General features: G+C 40.6%; 1 protein-coding gene across 1 annotated transcript; it reads left to right on the top strand.

Moving 5' to 3' along the window:
- Positions 1–878: 878 nt before the first annotated feature.
- On the top strand, positions 879–6,725 carry LOC133731165 (proteasome subunit alpha type-5). The gene is made up of 14 exons (XM_062158608.1): positions 879–956; positions 1,180–1,326; positions 1,428–1,551; positions 1,646–1,709; positions 2,943–3,074; positions 3,162–3,206; positions 3,300–3,381; positions 3,514–3,594; positions 4,032–4,145; positions 4,234–4,335; positions 4,995–5,053; positions 5,948–6,050; positions 6,243–6,308; positions 6,401–6,725. The coding sequence occupies exons 1-14, from the start codon at positions 879–881 to the stop codon at positions 6,491–6,493; spliced, it is 1,290 nt and encodes a 429-aa protein (XP_062014592.1). The 3' UTR covers positions 6,494–6,725.
- Positions 6,726–15,611: the final 8,886 nt, after the last annotated feature.

Below are 15,611 nucleotides of genomic sequence, written 5' to 3'. Positions count from 1 at the left end.
TCTAGCCCACCTAGATCTTACTTTTCCAATTTTTTTTTTTTTTAATATTGAAATTATATTTGCAGGCAATCCATTTCTAAAGGTTTCCCTAAGCTTCTTTGATCCACTAGGATCAAGTGGTAGTCCAACTCTTATTTTAAAATTTCTCTTTTCTCCAATGAAAAGATTTATGCAATATTTATGTTCGTCTAAGTTAAATATAGTCGACTGCTTCTCTCTGCTAGAGTTTTCTCTCTAGCGGGGAAATTGATCGAGTTTCGAATTATGATGGCGGCGGAGGAGGCTATCGTGCACCTAGTTGGGGGCGAGGATGCAATCCAAGATCCTTTTTTCTATGTATGTGGTCGGTTGCTTTCTCATAAACGGGTGCTGCTTCCGTCGTTTTCGGCGGCGATTTCCGGCATCTGGGGTTTGAAAGAGCGGGTTTTGATCGTTGGGGAGGAAATGGGATCTTTGTTTTTCAATTCAAGGAGCAGGAGATGAAGGATCACCTCCTCAATGGCAGGCCTTGGTTCTTTAACAATTGCATGCTTCTCTTGACGGATTATGACGGAATCCATGATCTTGCAGAGGTATCGCTGACTTCCATGGAGGTTTGGATGGCGGTGAAGGTTTTGTGCACGGCCATGCGCAATGGTCGCCCCCTAACCCTACTTGGGAACGCTTTGGGGATCTTTGTGCGATATGATCAGGCGGCGTCGCAGAGGAAGGATCATGTGCAAAGGATTCGTGTTGTGCACTACGTACGCCGCAGTATATTGGCTCGCCGTGCGTACTCGTTTTCGGCGGAGGTGGCGGTGGAATTGGAGCTGAGATACGAGAAGTATCATGGCATTTGCTGGAGCGTTGGGTAGCTGTGACGGAGCACTGAGGCGGTAATGGCGTCGGGTTGGGCTTTGGAGGCCTCATTGGTGATGGCTGACACTGTCGAAGACGTGCCGCCCAACCGTTCTGAGGTGCTACCGGCGATAGGTCGGAGTTCAGAGCCTTAGATAGAAGGGACTGTGGTAATCTGGTCGGCGCCTGTGCACGAGTCGGCATTGGGGCTAGAGGACTCAGCTGCTCGAGTTTTCTCGGCGAGGACCCTAATTTGAAATTAGGGTTCTCTACCGGGCCTGGTGGCAGTGGGCCTGGGGCTGGCATGGAATTGATATTGGGTCCAGAACTTGGGCCTCTTAGGCTGAGGTGGCATATGAGGTTGCTAGGCTGACTGGGACTGGTGATGGGCCTGATCGGCTTGTGGAGATTGGTGGGCCTGCATCTGCTATTGCACATGGGCCTGATGCTGCAAGAAGCACAGTTTTGGCGAATGCAAATGGTGCCAGGGTAAGTGGAGCTTGGAGAAGCGGCTAAAGCCTAGCTTGGCGGTAATACTTCATGAATTTCATCTTGATGCACTTGTAGAGGTCCTAGTTACTGTTGGGAAGACTCCGAAGAAGAAGGGTCGACCTAGGGGTCGTCATAACAAGCCTAAGTCTCAGGATGGAGAGTTGGAAAGTAAGAGGACCAACCTGATGTCGAGGTTGTTGGATACTGAAGAACCTGAGGCAGGTACTAACTCCGACCCCAAGGGGAAGGATAAAGTACATGCTTAGGGTTTCAACTAGGCCTGGGATCGGTTATGTTCTTGTGTTTTTTTTTTAAGGAACTGGGATCGGAACCGGTAGCATTTTCTGGTTCGGTTATTACACTTTTGCATACACAGAACCGTATTGGAACCTAACCGTTTTTTTCGAGTTGGTTCTGTACTGTTTTCGGTTCCTATACACATAACCACAAATGAAGGAATGGTGGAGATCGAGAATGGGGTTCGAAGCACAGACCCACAAATGAACTGGGTTTTCTGGGTTTTGCAACTTTTCAAATAAAAGGAAGAAGGAAGAACAGTTACAAGGGTAGGGGATAGAGCTTAGGGCTGCCAGCTACATTTGAGAAATTGGGGAAGATCTGAACTGATAAGCTAGGCCTAGGAATGGTAGAGATAGAGAATGGGATTTCGAAGCACAGAGCCAAAGATGAACTTGGTTTTCTGGGTTTTGCAACTTTTAGAATAGAAGGAAGAAGGAAGAACAGTTACCAGGGTAGGGGATAGGGCTTGGGGCTGTTTGCTGCGTTTAAGAAATTGGGGAAGAACTGAATTGAGGTGCTAGGCTAGGGCTGCGGTTGAAACTTTAAATCGTGTAGTACAATCGAAAATGAGAAAACTTTTTGGGAGAGGTCGGGTTTTTTTTGTTTTTGGGTCCAGACCTATTACTTGGCTGCAATTATATATGGGCTTCAATATATGGTATAATGGGTCCATGGGTGTATTAAGGCCTGAGATCGATTCCTTCGGTTCTTAAGTGGTAGAGAATCTCAGAACCGTAACCGAACCGTTCCATGTAAAACGGTTCGGGTCTTAACAAAATGGACGTTTTTCACACAAGAAACTGAACTGAACCGCCGATTCTGATTTGGTCCGGCGCGGTTCTACCCGTTTTCGATTCTAAAATCCCATTGTACATATTTGGAGGAAGATTCTGTAAGGCATTCTAAGGATGATAACGAAGGTTGATTTGCACCAGATCTCAACATTGAAATCTCGCATCTCAATTATTTTGATGTTGAGATCCGTTCTTTCGTTGTTGAAGTGCTTAAGGTCCTTGTTGCTCGGCGAAACGATAATTTTTGTTGAGTGTTGTCAAATAAATTCAATCATCTCAAACCTGTAAGCCGTAACATATCTTAAAAAAAAAAAAAAAAAAAAAATCAAATCTGTAACGCAAAAATGAAAATTAACAGGAGAAAACATGGATGGAAAAAAAAAAAAAAAAAAAAACCGAGCCACTAATATTTGGCCCATGAGAAGACCTTCCTTTTCCAGATGCTAATGTGGATCAAAACTAACTTGACCCGAATCAACCCGACCAGACCCGACCCGGCCCGTTTATATTACTCTGAAGGAGGAGTGGACTAAGGCAAAGCAAAAACCCTTCTTCTCCAACACGAAAACCATCTCTCATAAAATCACTAGTAGCAGAGCCAGACCTCATCGCTCTCTCTCTCTCTCTCTCCCAAATCAAATTTCTCCTCAGGTAACTCTCTCTCTCTGTGGTTTCGAGCTAGGGATAGATCTGCCCATATTCTAAAACCCCTTTCTTGTTTACTTCTCTTGGATTCAGATCAATCTCCAGGGGTTTCGTATCAACCAAGATGTTCCTCACAAGGTGAATCGCTTTTGATTTTTACTGAATTATTAGTCTCAGAATCATCGTAGTTTTAATTTTGATTTTTAACTTTGAGGGGGTTTTTTTGTGTAGAACTGAGTATGACAGAGGAGTAAACACTTTCTCCCCAGAAGGTAGACTTTTTCAGGTTGAATATGCCATTGAGGCCATTAAGGTAACCCAAGTTCCTAACTTTAGTTGTTTCCGATATTATGAAGATTTCGAGCAGTTTAGTTTGACGATTTTGGATTTAGGGTTAAGCACTTCTCTTTCTTTACATTGAGTTTGGTTTTTGATTGGATTACAGCTCGGTTCGACTGCTATTGGGTTGAAGACAAAAGAAGGTGTTGTGCTTGCTGTGGAGAAGCGCATCACTTCGCCTTTGCTGGTCTGTAAACTTTCTCTTTAGTTGCCTTGCATTGTGTTGTTGATAGTTAAAACAGTGTTTATAGATGTAATTGCAACAAAGCAATTCTATGCGAGGTCCTTACAAATGTATATGGTACTAATGGTAGGATGTCTAGACTTTTCGATAGTTCATGTGCTGAAGACCCCTTGTCTTTCAGCACCATGGCACTAGGTTGACAACAATGGGTACCTTTATTAGAGCAACGAAATCCTCTGGCAGATTTCATATTGCATCTCTTATATTAAATTTATTTATGACGAACAAGTCAGACCCATGGTCAACATGTCTTTGAAAATGGTTCTTTCTTTTCTTTTCTTTTTCCCCACTATTTCATGTCTCTACAGGTACATTTGCTCATTTGAATTGGACATCTGAGATTTCATGGGTGGATGATACTGTGTATGATTAACTTTCAGGAACCCAGCAGTGTGGAGAAAATTATGGAAATTGACGACCATATTGGATGTGCCATGAGTGGATTGATTGCTGATGCTCGTACACTTGTTGAACATGCACGAGTGGAAACTCAGGTACTGTTCTCATTGGTTTACGCATAAATTTATAACTTTTTCACTGATACTCTAGCCTTTTTACTCGTCTTCTTTCCAATTTTTGCAGAACCACAGGTTCTCCTATGGTGAGCCAATGACCGTGGAGTCTACAACACAAGCTCTTTGTGATCTGGCACTACGATTTGGTGAAGGTGATGAAGAGTCCATGGTAAACACCATTTCATTTGCTCTTTTCAATGATATTATTTCTGACTGTTATCTCTAGTCAAATGTTAATGTTGCACACTTTGGTTGGGATCTGTGAAGTAAAAGTGCACAAGTAAACTGAGTCTGCTTTAAAGTACCACACAATCAATGTCGCTTAGAAATCAGACCCTTCTAAACCTATCTGAGTCGTATTACGTGTCATTAGCAAATTGCTTATTACTTCATAGTTATGTGGAAGAAAAAGGTCATGGAGTCGTAATTATCAAGTAAAAAGCGGTTTGCATTGACATACACTTACCTTGCAAGATTTAGGTGATCTTTTAACATCTACTTTAAATAAAAAATTCTTATCTGGAATCCTTTTGAACTGTCGGGCTGCAAGTTTGTAGCAATAAATATTTAGAGGTAGATTGGCGTTCAATATAGTTCCCTTTTTCACCAAATGTGATTGAATTTTCGTGAGAATTATAGCCAATAGTTGAGTACTTTAGGATAAAATGCCAGAGTTGAGTAAGATACCTGTTTATTTTCTAGAGAAAGAGACATGCTGTTGTTCTTTTGTTATGTAATGTTAGTGAACTAACTTATGGCATCTAATGTATACATGGGATGAGTGATGAGTAATATGTATTTGTGTTTGTTTTGTTTTTACTCTTGCAGTCTCGGCCATTTGGGGTATCTCTTCTCATTGCAGGTCATGATGAGCATGGGCCCAGCTTGTAAGTGCTTCTTTGTTTTGCATACTTAATTTGTTGTTGTGAGATATATATCATGTGTTGTATGTATGGAGTGCTTGTAAAAATGAATTGTTATAAATAAGCACTACAACTGCTTGAGTTATGACTTTGCTAATATAACAATTGTGACTGTTCACATTGGACAAAGGTTTGCAGATTGGTTTATTTCATCATGATTTTGCACCCATGTAACCAGGAATAGGTCAAACAAAAACAATGTTTTACAAAACTGAAACTGTAAAAGCAGATATTATTTTCCAGAGTGTATATGACAAGACATTTCATCTCTCTCTCTCTCTCTCTCTCTCTCTACCAAGTAAAAGGAATATAACAAATGAAGCTCAGCTGGTATTTACCAAAAATGACGAAGCAGAGCTGGTCATATTGCCAAATTCATTTTGTGAAAAATTTAACAGCTTAAGAAAGGGGGCTTTGAAATTTGTTTGTCCCTGAAACATAGAAGCCAAGGCTCCTGCTTCTTTGTTTAAGAGTAGAGGCAACTTTCTTGGACTCCACCCAACAGAGTCAAGCTGAATTTCTATTAATATATTATTCACTCTTTAGATTTCATTTTTGCTTATATTTATATGGTTATACCATTTATGTGCACACAGTAGTAGACAGTGGTTATTTTCTTTTGTTTGGCTCTCGACAGAGATGCCTATACTCGTTTATCTTGATGTAAATGGGAAGTCTAGTTGTAGGTCTTTGTTTCTTGGGGTATTATGTGAAAAATAAAAATCTTCTTTTGGACATGTATATGGTTTGTGCAGTAGTGGATTATAAACATTGATAGGTTAAGAGCGGCTTTATAAAAAATTCAGTCATCTATTTTGCCAGATCTTTGACCTAAGAATGGGAACTTTTGATATGCAGATACTATACTGATCCATCTGGCACATTTTGGCAATGCAATGCAAAAGCTATAGGTTCGGGTTCAGAAGGTGCAGACAGCTCTCTGCAAGAGCAATACAGCAAGGTATCCACTTTCTTAACATTTTTTTTATTTCTATCTCTGTATGCTACTCAGTCAACCAACTTGGCTTTATAGAATGCTAAGTGTCTACTCATATGTTTTTATGAGATATTTCATCGTACACATGATTGAAGTCATTTTTCCACTTCCATGCCTTCTAAACCATATCTAATTTCATTTGATTTTGGTTTTCAGGACTTGACTCTTAAAGAAGCTGAGACAATTGCTCTCTCCATTCTTAAGCAAGTCATGGAGGAAAAGGTGAAGCTCTCTAACTTGATATAGATTTGGGTTGCAGATCGGTGTTCTATTTTCCATTTGATTATTTATTGATCCATGGTTACTGTCTGCAGGTGACTCCCAATAATGTTGATATTGCAAAGGTTTCTCCCACATATCATCTATATACCCCTTCTGAGGTGGAGGAGGTCATCAGTCGCCTATGAGTCCTGTGAATCGTTCTGATTTGAATCTGCACTTGTCATTGTACTTGTTGTTTGGAGGAGGTCATGAATTGCCCATAAGGATATTCGGATTTGTTTCCTGTTGGTAATTTCAGTGCTAAACCGGTGGCCTAAATGATATATTGGAACATAATGACAATTTCATGTGAACTGATGAAGTTTAGTTTAGCCATCATGGTTTTTCTTCTAAAGAGTACTGGTTTTTTATGGTGAATGCTGCTTGTTTTAGGTGCAAACATATGCATTTTATTTTACATAATTGTCTTCCATTTCATGCCAAATAGCAATTGGAGCAGAAACTGAGTTTCTCACATCTTTGGTTCTCTACAATGATATTTGCATAGGTATGTTTTAAACTGGCCTGATGCATTGCTGTCAAATTCAGCTGCATGCTCTACAGAGCTCTACCTGTACTGTGTGGTTTAAAAAATCATGAGACTTGGTTAGTGCATAGCCAAATTCACAAAAGGTAGTGAGTATTTAGTGCATACTCACAAACAAACTAGAACATAATAACCGTGGTTAGAGAACTGAAGTACAATTATATTTGTATGAGTAATGATTCCTTATATAATGTATGAGGAATTGTAGCTTCCATGGCAATTGGCATGAAGAGCCTCGTTACCAACAGATAATTGGCAAACAAATGAAGAGAGACGTCTTATGTAGATCGCACCTTATCCGCCATTCAGCCTCCCTCATCCAATACGTATGCATGGTCCATTAAACCTATATAGGAGCAGCAAACTAACCATTCATCTGATCATATCAAATTAAAGCCATTACAAATGAAGAGGGTTAAGATTCGGATCACGTTCCTGGCGATTATTATTCTAGCCATGGGTAATTCGCCGGTGTGATCCGTTTCTTTTTGCCGTCGTGTTGGTTTGGTAGGTGTCTCGCGACATGGCTGATTCACCGCCAATTTGCCCGTGGTCCTTTTTGGATGACAGTGCAGCGCCGGTTTCTACGTCTGTAGTGGCCCAACCTGCAGTTCCCATCTCCAATTTGCTCCCCAATCTAGGTTCGAACCCCGAAGCTGTCAAAGTGGCGAGGCACTGTGCTGCAATGCACAATTGGAGCATTTCACATGCGTCGAAGGGGTTTATCTTGGGCCTAGGAAGCCTTTGGATTCCCCTTGACAAAGTCAAAAAAAAAAAAAGGGGGGGGGGGGGGGGGGGCAAAACTATAATCAGAATTTCAACGTGGTTTTCTAAATGCAAGCACATGCTTTTGGGAAGAGGTTGATGGTCCTTATTCTAGCGATGACTTGGGTCAGAAACTAAGCCTTGTTTGGTGTAATATTGGTGATTGGAAGCTGATTCCTATGGCGAAACCTCGCGAACATGATTGGAACTGAAGAATTCCACAACTTTGGAATACTGGTACATCTGGAGAATTGAAAACTGGCTAGTTTATGGTAAGATATATTTTCAATAATACAGAATTCAAATTAAGAAATTGTACAACTAAACTAGAGACGTGAGATTAGGCATTCCCGCTGGCATCCAACGAAGTTGTGTGAATACCATCTGACAATGATGAAGACACCCTGCTGAGACTGTCACCTATCACCATAGTTTAGAATCACTAAGCCAAACAGATGAATTTATAGAGTAAATCATATTAGAGCTTCCTCTAAGAGATTAAAAAGAGTCAAAAGACATAGCTTTTTACAATGTATACTTAGGAAGAAATTAAAATGGCTAATGATTTTCCTTTAAAGCTTCACTTGCTCCTCTTCTAGCTTTTCACTTTCCAAGCAATACTGTCCTCGACTCTTCACTCCTGTGCCTATAAAAGCAAATAACTACATACTAATTAACAATTTTTTTAATTACTTGCAGATATAGTTTTCAGAAATAAACATGTCTATCAATTATTGCAATAATAATGAGAAGACCTTAGCTTGTCTCCATTATTTAATGGAGGAATTTTGCATGTCCCTTACAGAAAAAAATTTCTATAATTTCACTATAGCTACTCAACCTCCATGTAGCTAGAATTTAAAGAGTCTGCAATATATACTTTATCTTCTTCCTCTGGTTCTGTGGTACTGCCTCTTCCTATTTTGCATCCCTTTCCGGTAGCGATTCGTAGCACCCTCATTTGTTGTTGGTAAGAGGCGATTTTCAAAGCACATAGTTGGTGAAATCCATATTGCTGATAATGTTGGTATTGAATGGTAACGGCAATGCATTTTTCGGTTTTCCAAGTTGAATGTACCATCGAGGAAGTATATTGAATTTGGATGACACTCTGGAAATTCTAAAGCAGAGACACAGATACACTGATTACGATCCAAAAACAAAGCATCATATCCGATACTCTCAATCTTTACGCATCTGAGTCTGTTTGAACCCAAAATAACATTTTTTCCCGATAAGGGGGGACTCGAAGAGAACCGGGCCAATATCGGTGGCCCAAGCTATTTATTTTCGATCAGCTCGGAATATATTGTTTAGAGGCTAAATAAAGCCTACTTGGAGGCCAAGCAAATCCGGATATTCATCGATTTACTATTAATTATCATATATTTGGTAGTTAATGGTGGTTTATTTGGTTGATTCCAAGATTGTGCAAAGAAAGAGCAATTGCGTGGCCCATGCAAATATTCATATATTTACATGCAATTAATGTGCAATGGTATATATGGAAGCATGCAATCATGCTTGATGGTGGTCAAAGAGGAATATATATGATGTATGTATGGTGGCTTATGCATGGTTCGATTCAATTAAGGAAGGTTCCCCATGCAATTAAACATGGCAAACATGCTGTCCTCCTCTACGCATAGTCAAGAGTATTCATGCAATTAAATAGCATGGTGGGCCATCACTCACTACCAATGAGGTGCAAGCGAGCAAGTATCCCATGCAATTATGCAATTAAGGTGGATGTGGAACTATTTGCTGCCAAGATATGTATATACTTCGCGAAGATCAAGTTAGCCATATATATATACATATACTGCCCATGCAATTAAGCTGAACGTCAACAAGAAGGTATAACTGCATGCCGCGAGCTACAGAGTCCTCGCGACGACATATTTGCAATTAATGCATATCCTACCGCATCCAAGAAGATTACGTCCAGGACTCTAAAAGGTAATTAACCTTGCCTAAAAGATTGCTACGACAGAGTCAATCTTTTATTGCTTGCGATAGATATCAAAACTATTAAGTGTTTTGATTTGATTCAAAGGCCAATAACTGTGGCCTAAAATATAGTATTTCATTCCTATTAGGGAAGAGAATCTACAGAGCCTATATATAGAGGCTAAAGACGACACAGCAAAGGACGAACAACTCTTCAACCAATCTCTACGATTGCCCAAGTCTCCCCGGAGCAGCCTCTCTTACCGGTGACCACACTCCAGTCCCAGTCTCTTCAAGAGCCGACTGTCAGTGCCACCAAACCAACCCGGCGACCGTGCTTCCAGTCCCAGTCTCCCCAGGAGACTACTGTTAGTGCTACTGCCACCGTTACTTCCAGCGAAGCAAGGGTAACGCCCTCGCAACCCAGCGAAGCTAGAGTCACGCTTTAGCAAAACCCGTGCTTCTCCAGACTTCCCGGTGATTGCTCTGCTCAACCTACAACGTTGGGTATCGATTCGGTGAACGCAAAGAGACCACAACCAAAGCCCTTACCAGTAAGGCAAAAAGTCATTTTCCGAAAGGCATAGAAAAGAACCTTGTGACGAGGTTGGTGCTCTCCTCGTCCACATCGTTTGAGAAGAAGTCAGGTCAAGGGACGCCCCGACGACTGCACCCCACGGTGCTGGCACGCTCGCGCATTCAAAAGAGACAGTTTGTACCAAACTGATTTTGGGAGCCAAACAGAGTCCATCATTAAAATCACTCAACAACTTGAAAACCTTGATGTGCGGATACACTGGTACCTTCCTAACCAGCAGTAGATCTCCCTTGGACGATTCCACAAGGTATGTTCTATTATCCTGAACATATAAAAATCTATAATCAAGGAGTACCTTTGTTCCTTTGGTACTAACATCAACCGAAAGAACTTCACCTCTGTCACTACAAACTAGAAACTTGCCTTGGTAATACATTGCATAAGAAAGTTCCATTCTACTATGATCTATGCGAGTCCAAGCATCTTGCCTGGCTTAAAATGGGCTAGTCTGATCAGTTTGGTGAAAGCGCAATGCATATACATTACCAGAGCTTCAAAATCATCAGGGCACAAAGAAGGGTCTGCAGACAATACAACATTCTTGATGTAATGGCCATGTGTTGTGCGTACTGGTGGAAGGGTAATTGTGCATCCGGTGAAAGGGTTTAAGAGGGTTACCTCCAAATTGGCATTTGCATAAGCCAACCAACCATGAGAAGAACCACAATCCTTAGTCAAATCGTAAATAGGGAAACCATTCAATTTCAGCTTAAACCTGCTAGTCTTGTCTGGTGTGCCACTACGCAAGGCAACACTTCTAGTACCGTTGTCATGTTGGTTTATAAGAATCATTAGAGGAGGCAGTTTGTGACATGATTCGAGTTTTGGCTGCATATTTTGGTGTAGAGCAATTGATCGCCAATGCTTGCAAACCACACCAAATCGGATATAGTCTTTGATTTGTATCAACCTTTCGAGAATCAAATCCCGAATGTCCCTTGGAAGCCATGCCCAACCTGAACCTTCCAAGGTTGATATTGCCTCTTCCACTGTCCTTGTTTTTGGTTTTTTGGTAATCATCTCTTCTCTCTTCCAGTTATAAGATGAAGCATCCATCAATATATAGAAATCCGATGAAAGCATGATCATGGTCTAAACCCTAGTCTTTAAAGATTATTGGGCCGGGTCCCGCGTCTCAATAAATCTCATGTGGATTAGCATTTCAAAAACTTCTATCCGGATTAGGTTTTGATCCTTTTTGCTTGCTTTGGAAGTCACTGAAATATTCAAATATAAATCATAGCTAGTGATCGATGTCTATGTCTAGTGAGGTTCAGGATGCAAGTGAAGTTAACGGTGTTCGTACAAGTAAGGCTAAGTGCACTAAAATTATATACTTTTCAACCCGGTGAGAAGTAATTCTTGAAATTTCTCAACAAAAAAAAAAAAAAGGTTTAAAACCATGATTTTTTATAGCACACAGTTTTTTGGCTGATATCGCAAGTTCTTTTATTCTCACTAAATTCCATTAACCTTTAAATCATGATTTTTAACGAATTTTAGAACTGACGTAACTCAAAATATCTCTACCTGATCGATTTTTATGATTTTTCAAAGTTGAAAAATAAAAAATGATTAAAAAAAATCGGGTCGAGATTTTTGTCGTTCGTCACTTGGACCAACTCGTAAAAGTCATGTTTTATCAATGGTAAGATTATGACATTTTTGAAAAAAAAGACGACAAACTATATTAAGTGATAACTGAGGGTTACATGGAGCCATGCAAAAGCATCGAAAGAAAACAATAAAGCATAAAAAGATGCACAGACACATCTATAATGAAGCAAAAACAATAAAAGATAATAAGATGCACAGACGCATCTAGAATGAAAGGTAACCACGATGTGACTTGATGCCAAACGACATCGCTGCACTGCATATGTCACGAGAGCAGTGTAAATGTAATAGTAACTGTAACCGTAACCGGTGATATGATCACCTAGGAGAGGTGATTCGCTCACCAAGAGTCCGAAAGTAACCGAGGGTGTCAAAAAATTGAAAATTAGCAAACGGACTCCTAAGAACCAGAACCAATACCAGATCAATAGGAGCAGCTGTCTCGGATCCAAGATCCGAATTTGTAAGCGACCCAGATCCAAATCTGGCCCGAGACCCAAATCAAGGCTGCCAACGCAGACTTGACAAGAGCCCAAGCCCATTTGAATCTGATTTGGGCACCCAAACACATGGGCACCCTAGCATCAGCTCCTCTTTGGACACCCGAACGTTTGTGCACCCTAGCCTGTAGCCGGCGAATGTCACCCGTGGAAGAACCCACAGCGCCACCCTTGTTAGCATTGAAGCCACCCTCAAGTGCAAGAGGTACAAGTTATAGAATAGGGGATTAAGTAAGGATGTCGAACCCACGAGGATTGGTAAATCCTTTCCTAGCTAGGGAAAACCTAAGGAAAAACTAGAAGAATATGCAAATGTACAATCACAAACAAATGCTCACAAGTGAACCAAAGTTCATGGTGAGTATGTGCAAGATGGTGTGTAGAGATTTGATTTTGATTTTGAGATTGGTTTCTATTCAAATTCAAACAATGCAAGCAAGTAATATAAACTAAGCTAAACTAAACAAGTTGTTATCAAATGGATGGGAGTTAGGGCATCGGGTTTCACCTTTTGCCTCCCTTGCAAGCATTAAAGCAATTGAATATGAATGATGCAAAGCTAATTGTCCAACTACCCTCTTAGCATCCGGATAGGACTACTAAGGCTTAAACCCCTTTCATTTTATTAACTCTAACCGGATAAGTCTAGAGCTAACTACCTAGAGACAAATTCAATTACCTGATAGGTCTCAATCCTTTGCCCCTAAATGCATAAAGCTTAGAGTTTAGGTAACCAAGCAAGCAAACCAATCCTATCTCTAGGTGATTTTAGCTCACTACCCTCACATGCACACATGGTGTGCTTTCATGCTCCCTTTTTGCCTAAAGGTAATCAATCTCTAGGAAAAACTTCATGTCATGGCAAACACATAACTCAAATTGATTAGGTCTAAGTAATGCATTCAACTATTGACTTAGCATGTGAGAATGACAACATGAATTTGCATCAATTTATAAACAAAAGCATCAATACAAGCAAGTTTGGCTAGGGCTTTCAACCCTAGCCCCAACTAGTTCACTACTCACACATAGTTAGATACATAAGCTTCAACATTCTATTAAACATCAAATACATAAAGAGATAGAGAGTAAAGGGTGACTATTGATGATGCCGGAAGATGTGGTGGAGATGGGTCTCCAAGAACATGATGTGGTGGTAGTCACGTCCTTCTCTTTGCTCCAAGCTCTTGATATTGGTAAGAATAGTGAAATTTGGGATCTCTAAGGTGAGTTGTGGTGTTGAGTGGTGGAGGAAATGGAGGTTGTAGTGGTGGAAATGAAGGGTATAGAGGTGGAGATGGTGTTTTTTGTGGTGGAAATGGTGGTTTCTTCCCTAGAGAGAAAATGGATCTTGGATAGGATGAAAATGATTGAATGGAGTCAAGAATGCTGAAGAATTGGTCTTTTGCCTCTCTTTGATCAGCTATGTGTGTCCTCTATGGTCCCAAAGTGTACAAGAGATGCTTTTACACCATTGTCCCCCAAATGGTCCCAAATTGGTAAGGTGACAAAAGGACAAGGTGAAGGGAGATATTTGAATTTCAAGTGATGGGAGATTCTCACCACCATGGTCCTCCTTTGCTGGAGAAAAGATCCTCCATGAGTGGCGGCTCGCCGGAAAAGTCGCCGGAAAGTTTGCCGGAAAAGTCGCCGGAAAAGTTTGCCTGAAAAATCGCCGGAAAAGTCGATTTGCAATTTTCTTCCAATCTCCGTGTCTTCTTCCCCTAGCTTCAAACCTCCGCATTTCAAGCCTCAAATAGTCATTTTATTCTCAATGCAAGGTTTCCTACAAATAAAAGGAAATGGATTAAAAAGGGCAAAATAGCATGGAAGACAAATCAATTTTCATAATTATGGGGCACAATTGCATAAGTTATTTGTGACTCAACAACCCTCACCAACCACAACCAGCCCCAGCACTCCTCGTCCAGTTGTGTCGCCACGCCACAGAGAGGAAAACCCCTCGCTGGGAGGACCTCGCACCACCGCTAGCCGTAGCACCCTGATCCTCGACACAACCTGAACCCAAAACGGGATCTTCCGTCCAAACGCCCAGCGCGCCGCAACCTTCAGCCACCAAGCAGTAGGTCTGGGATCCCAGATTTGGTTCGGGTCCCCCAAACCATAGTGCCACCACCGATACGACTGCAGCCCTGCTGGAGCCACTCCTAATCTGAATCCTGACCTCCAAGACAACATCGGGTCTCTAGATCCCAAACCTTCCAGTCGCCCGCAGCCACCAATCCTAGACGCGAAGCAGTCTGGGTGGAAGAGAAATTCATCGCCTCAAGACGGGTCAAGGACCTCGACTTCTTGGAGAAAAATAGAAAAAAAGGAAGAGGCGGCAAGGGCCGTTCTCGACAACTGCGACACCAAGGGAGGCGCCGGAAATTTACTCCATCGGAGATGGAGGAAGGTGCAGAATCGCCAACCCATGGGAGGCGTTCTCTTAGGGTTCAGGGTTTCGGTAAGATTATGACATGAGAGAATTTCAATACAAAAAAAAAAAATTGGGTGCAAATTAATTTGGCAATGCCATGAGTACCACTATAACACCTGCAAAATTCGACAGCACCAAATTCATACAAACTTTTGGTATACAATGCCAGATAACGTATCGAAAAGTCATATATATATATATATATATATATATATATATATATATATATATATATATATATATATATATATATATATGTTTTCAAATATGAAATTGGAACAACTCAATTTGATACTTTTGTCTTGTTATAAAACAATTTCTTTTGTGGAGACTTCTGGTATTATTTCAGAACATTCTCTCTATGCTTATTGTCATCTGGGATTCAGGTTCTACGTCCCCCTTTTGTATTCTGCTGTTTCGTTAATTAAGGCTTGAGGGCAGTCGCACCAGCCCATTTTCAAAAAAAAAAGAAAAAAAAAACAATTTCTTATGCAATTTAGCGGATGAATTAATGACAACAATTTTGAGTGTGAGCAACACTAATGCTATTGCAGTCGATTGACAAATGATGATAGAGATTCATCTGACATGCATATATATTTAGGGGCAATGAGGCCTAAGATTTGTGGCCTCAAATCCTAGGTGTCATGTCATGTAAGCAAATACAATTTTTTTTTTTAATTCCACATAATATATCTTGCCACATCATACTATTGCAACACCAACTTTACCCTTTTATATTTCCTTTTAGATGTTAGGGGGTGAATCAATTACATTAATGAATTTAATTAGGTGATGAAAAAAATATCAGCTATTAATTATGTATTGTTTAAGGATATCTCTATTT

This window comes from Rosa rugosa, chromosome 2 (genome assembly GCF_958449725.1).
Source record: "Rosa rugosa chromosome 2, drRosRugo1.1, whole genome shotgun sequence".
NCBI lineage: Eukaryota > Viridiplantae > Streptophyta > Magnoliopsida > Rosales > Rosaceae > Rosa > Rosa rugosa.
The sequence above is the reverse complement of the archived record's forward strand: the minus strand, read 5'-3'. Positions and strand labels throughout refer to the sequence as shown.

Bases quoted from the DNA above. Each gene is read 5' to 3' on its own strand.
- LOC133731165 (XM_062158608.1), top strand. From the start codon at position 879: ATGGCGTCGGGTTGGGCTTTGGAGGCCTCATTGGTGATGGCTGACACT. The intron at 3,595-4,031 runs GTCTGTAAACTT...ATTAACTTTCAG, and splicing joins GCATCACTTCGCCTTTGCTG to GAACCCAGCAGTGTGGAGAA. The intron at 6,051-6,242 runs GTATCCACTTTC...TTTGGTTTTCAG, and splicing joins TGCAAGAGCAATACAGCAAG to GACTTGACTCTTAAAGAAGC.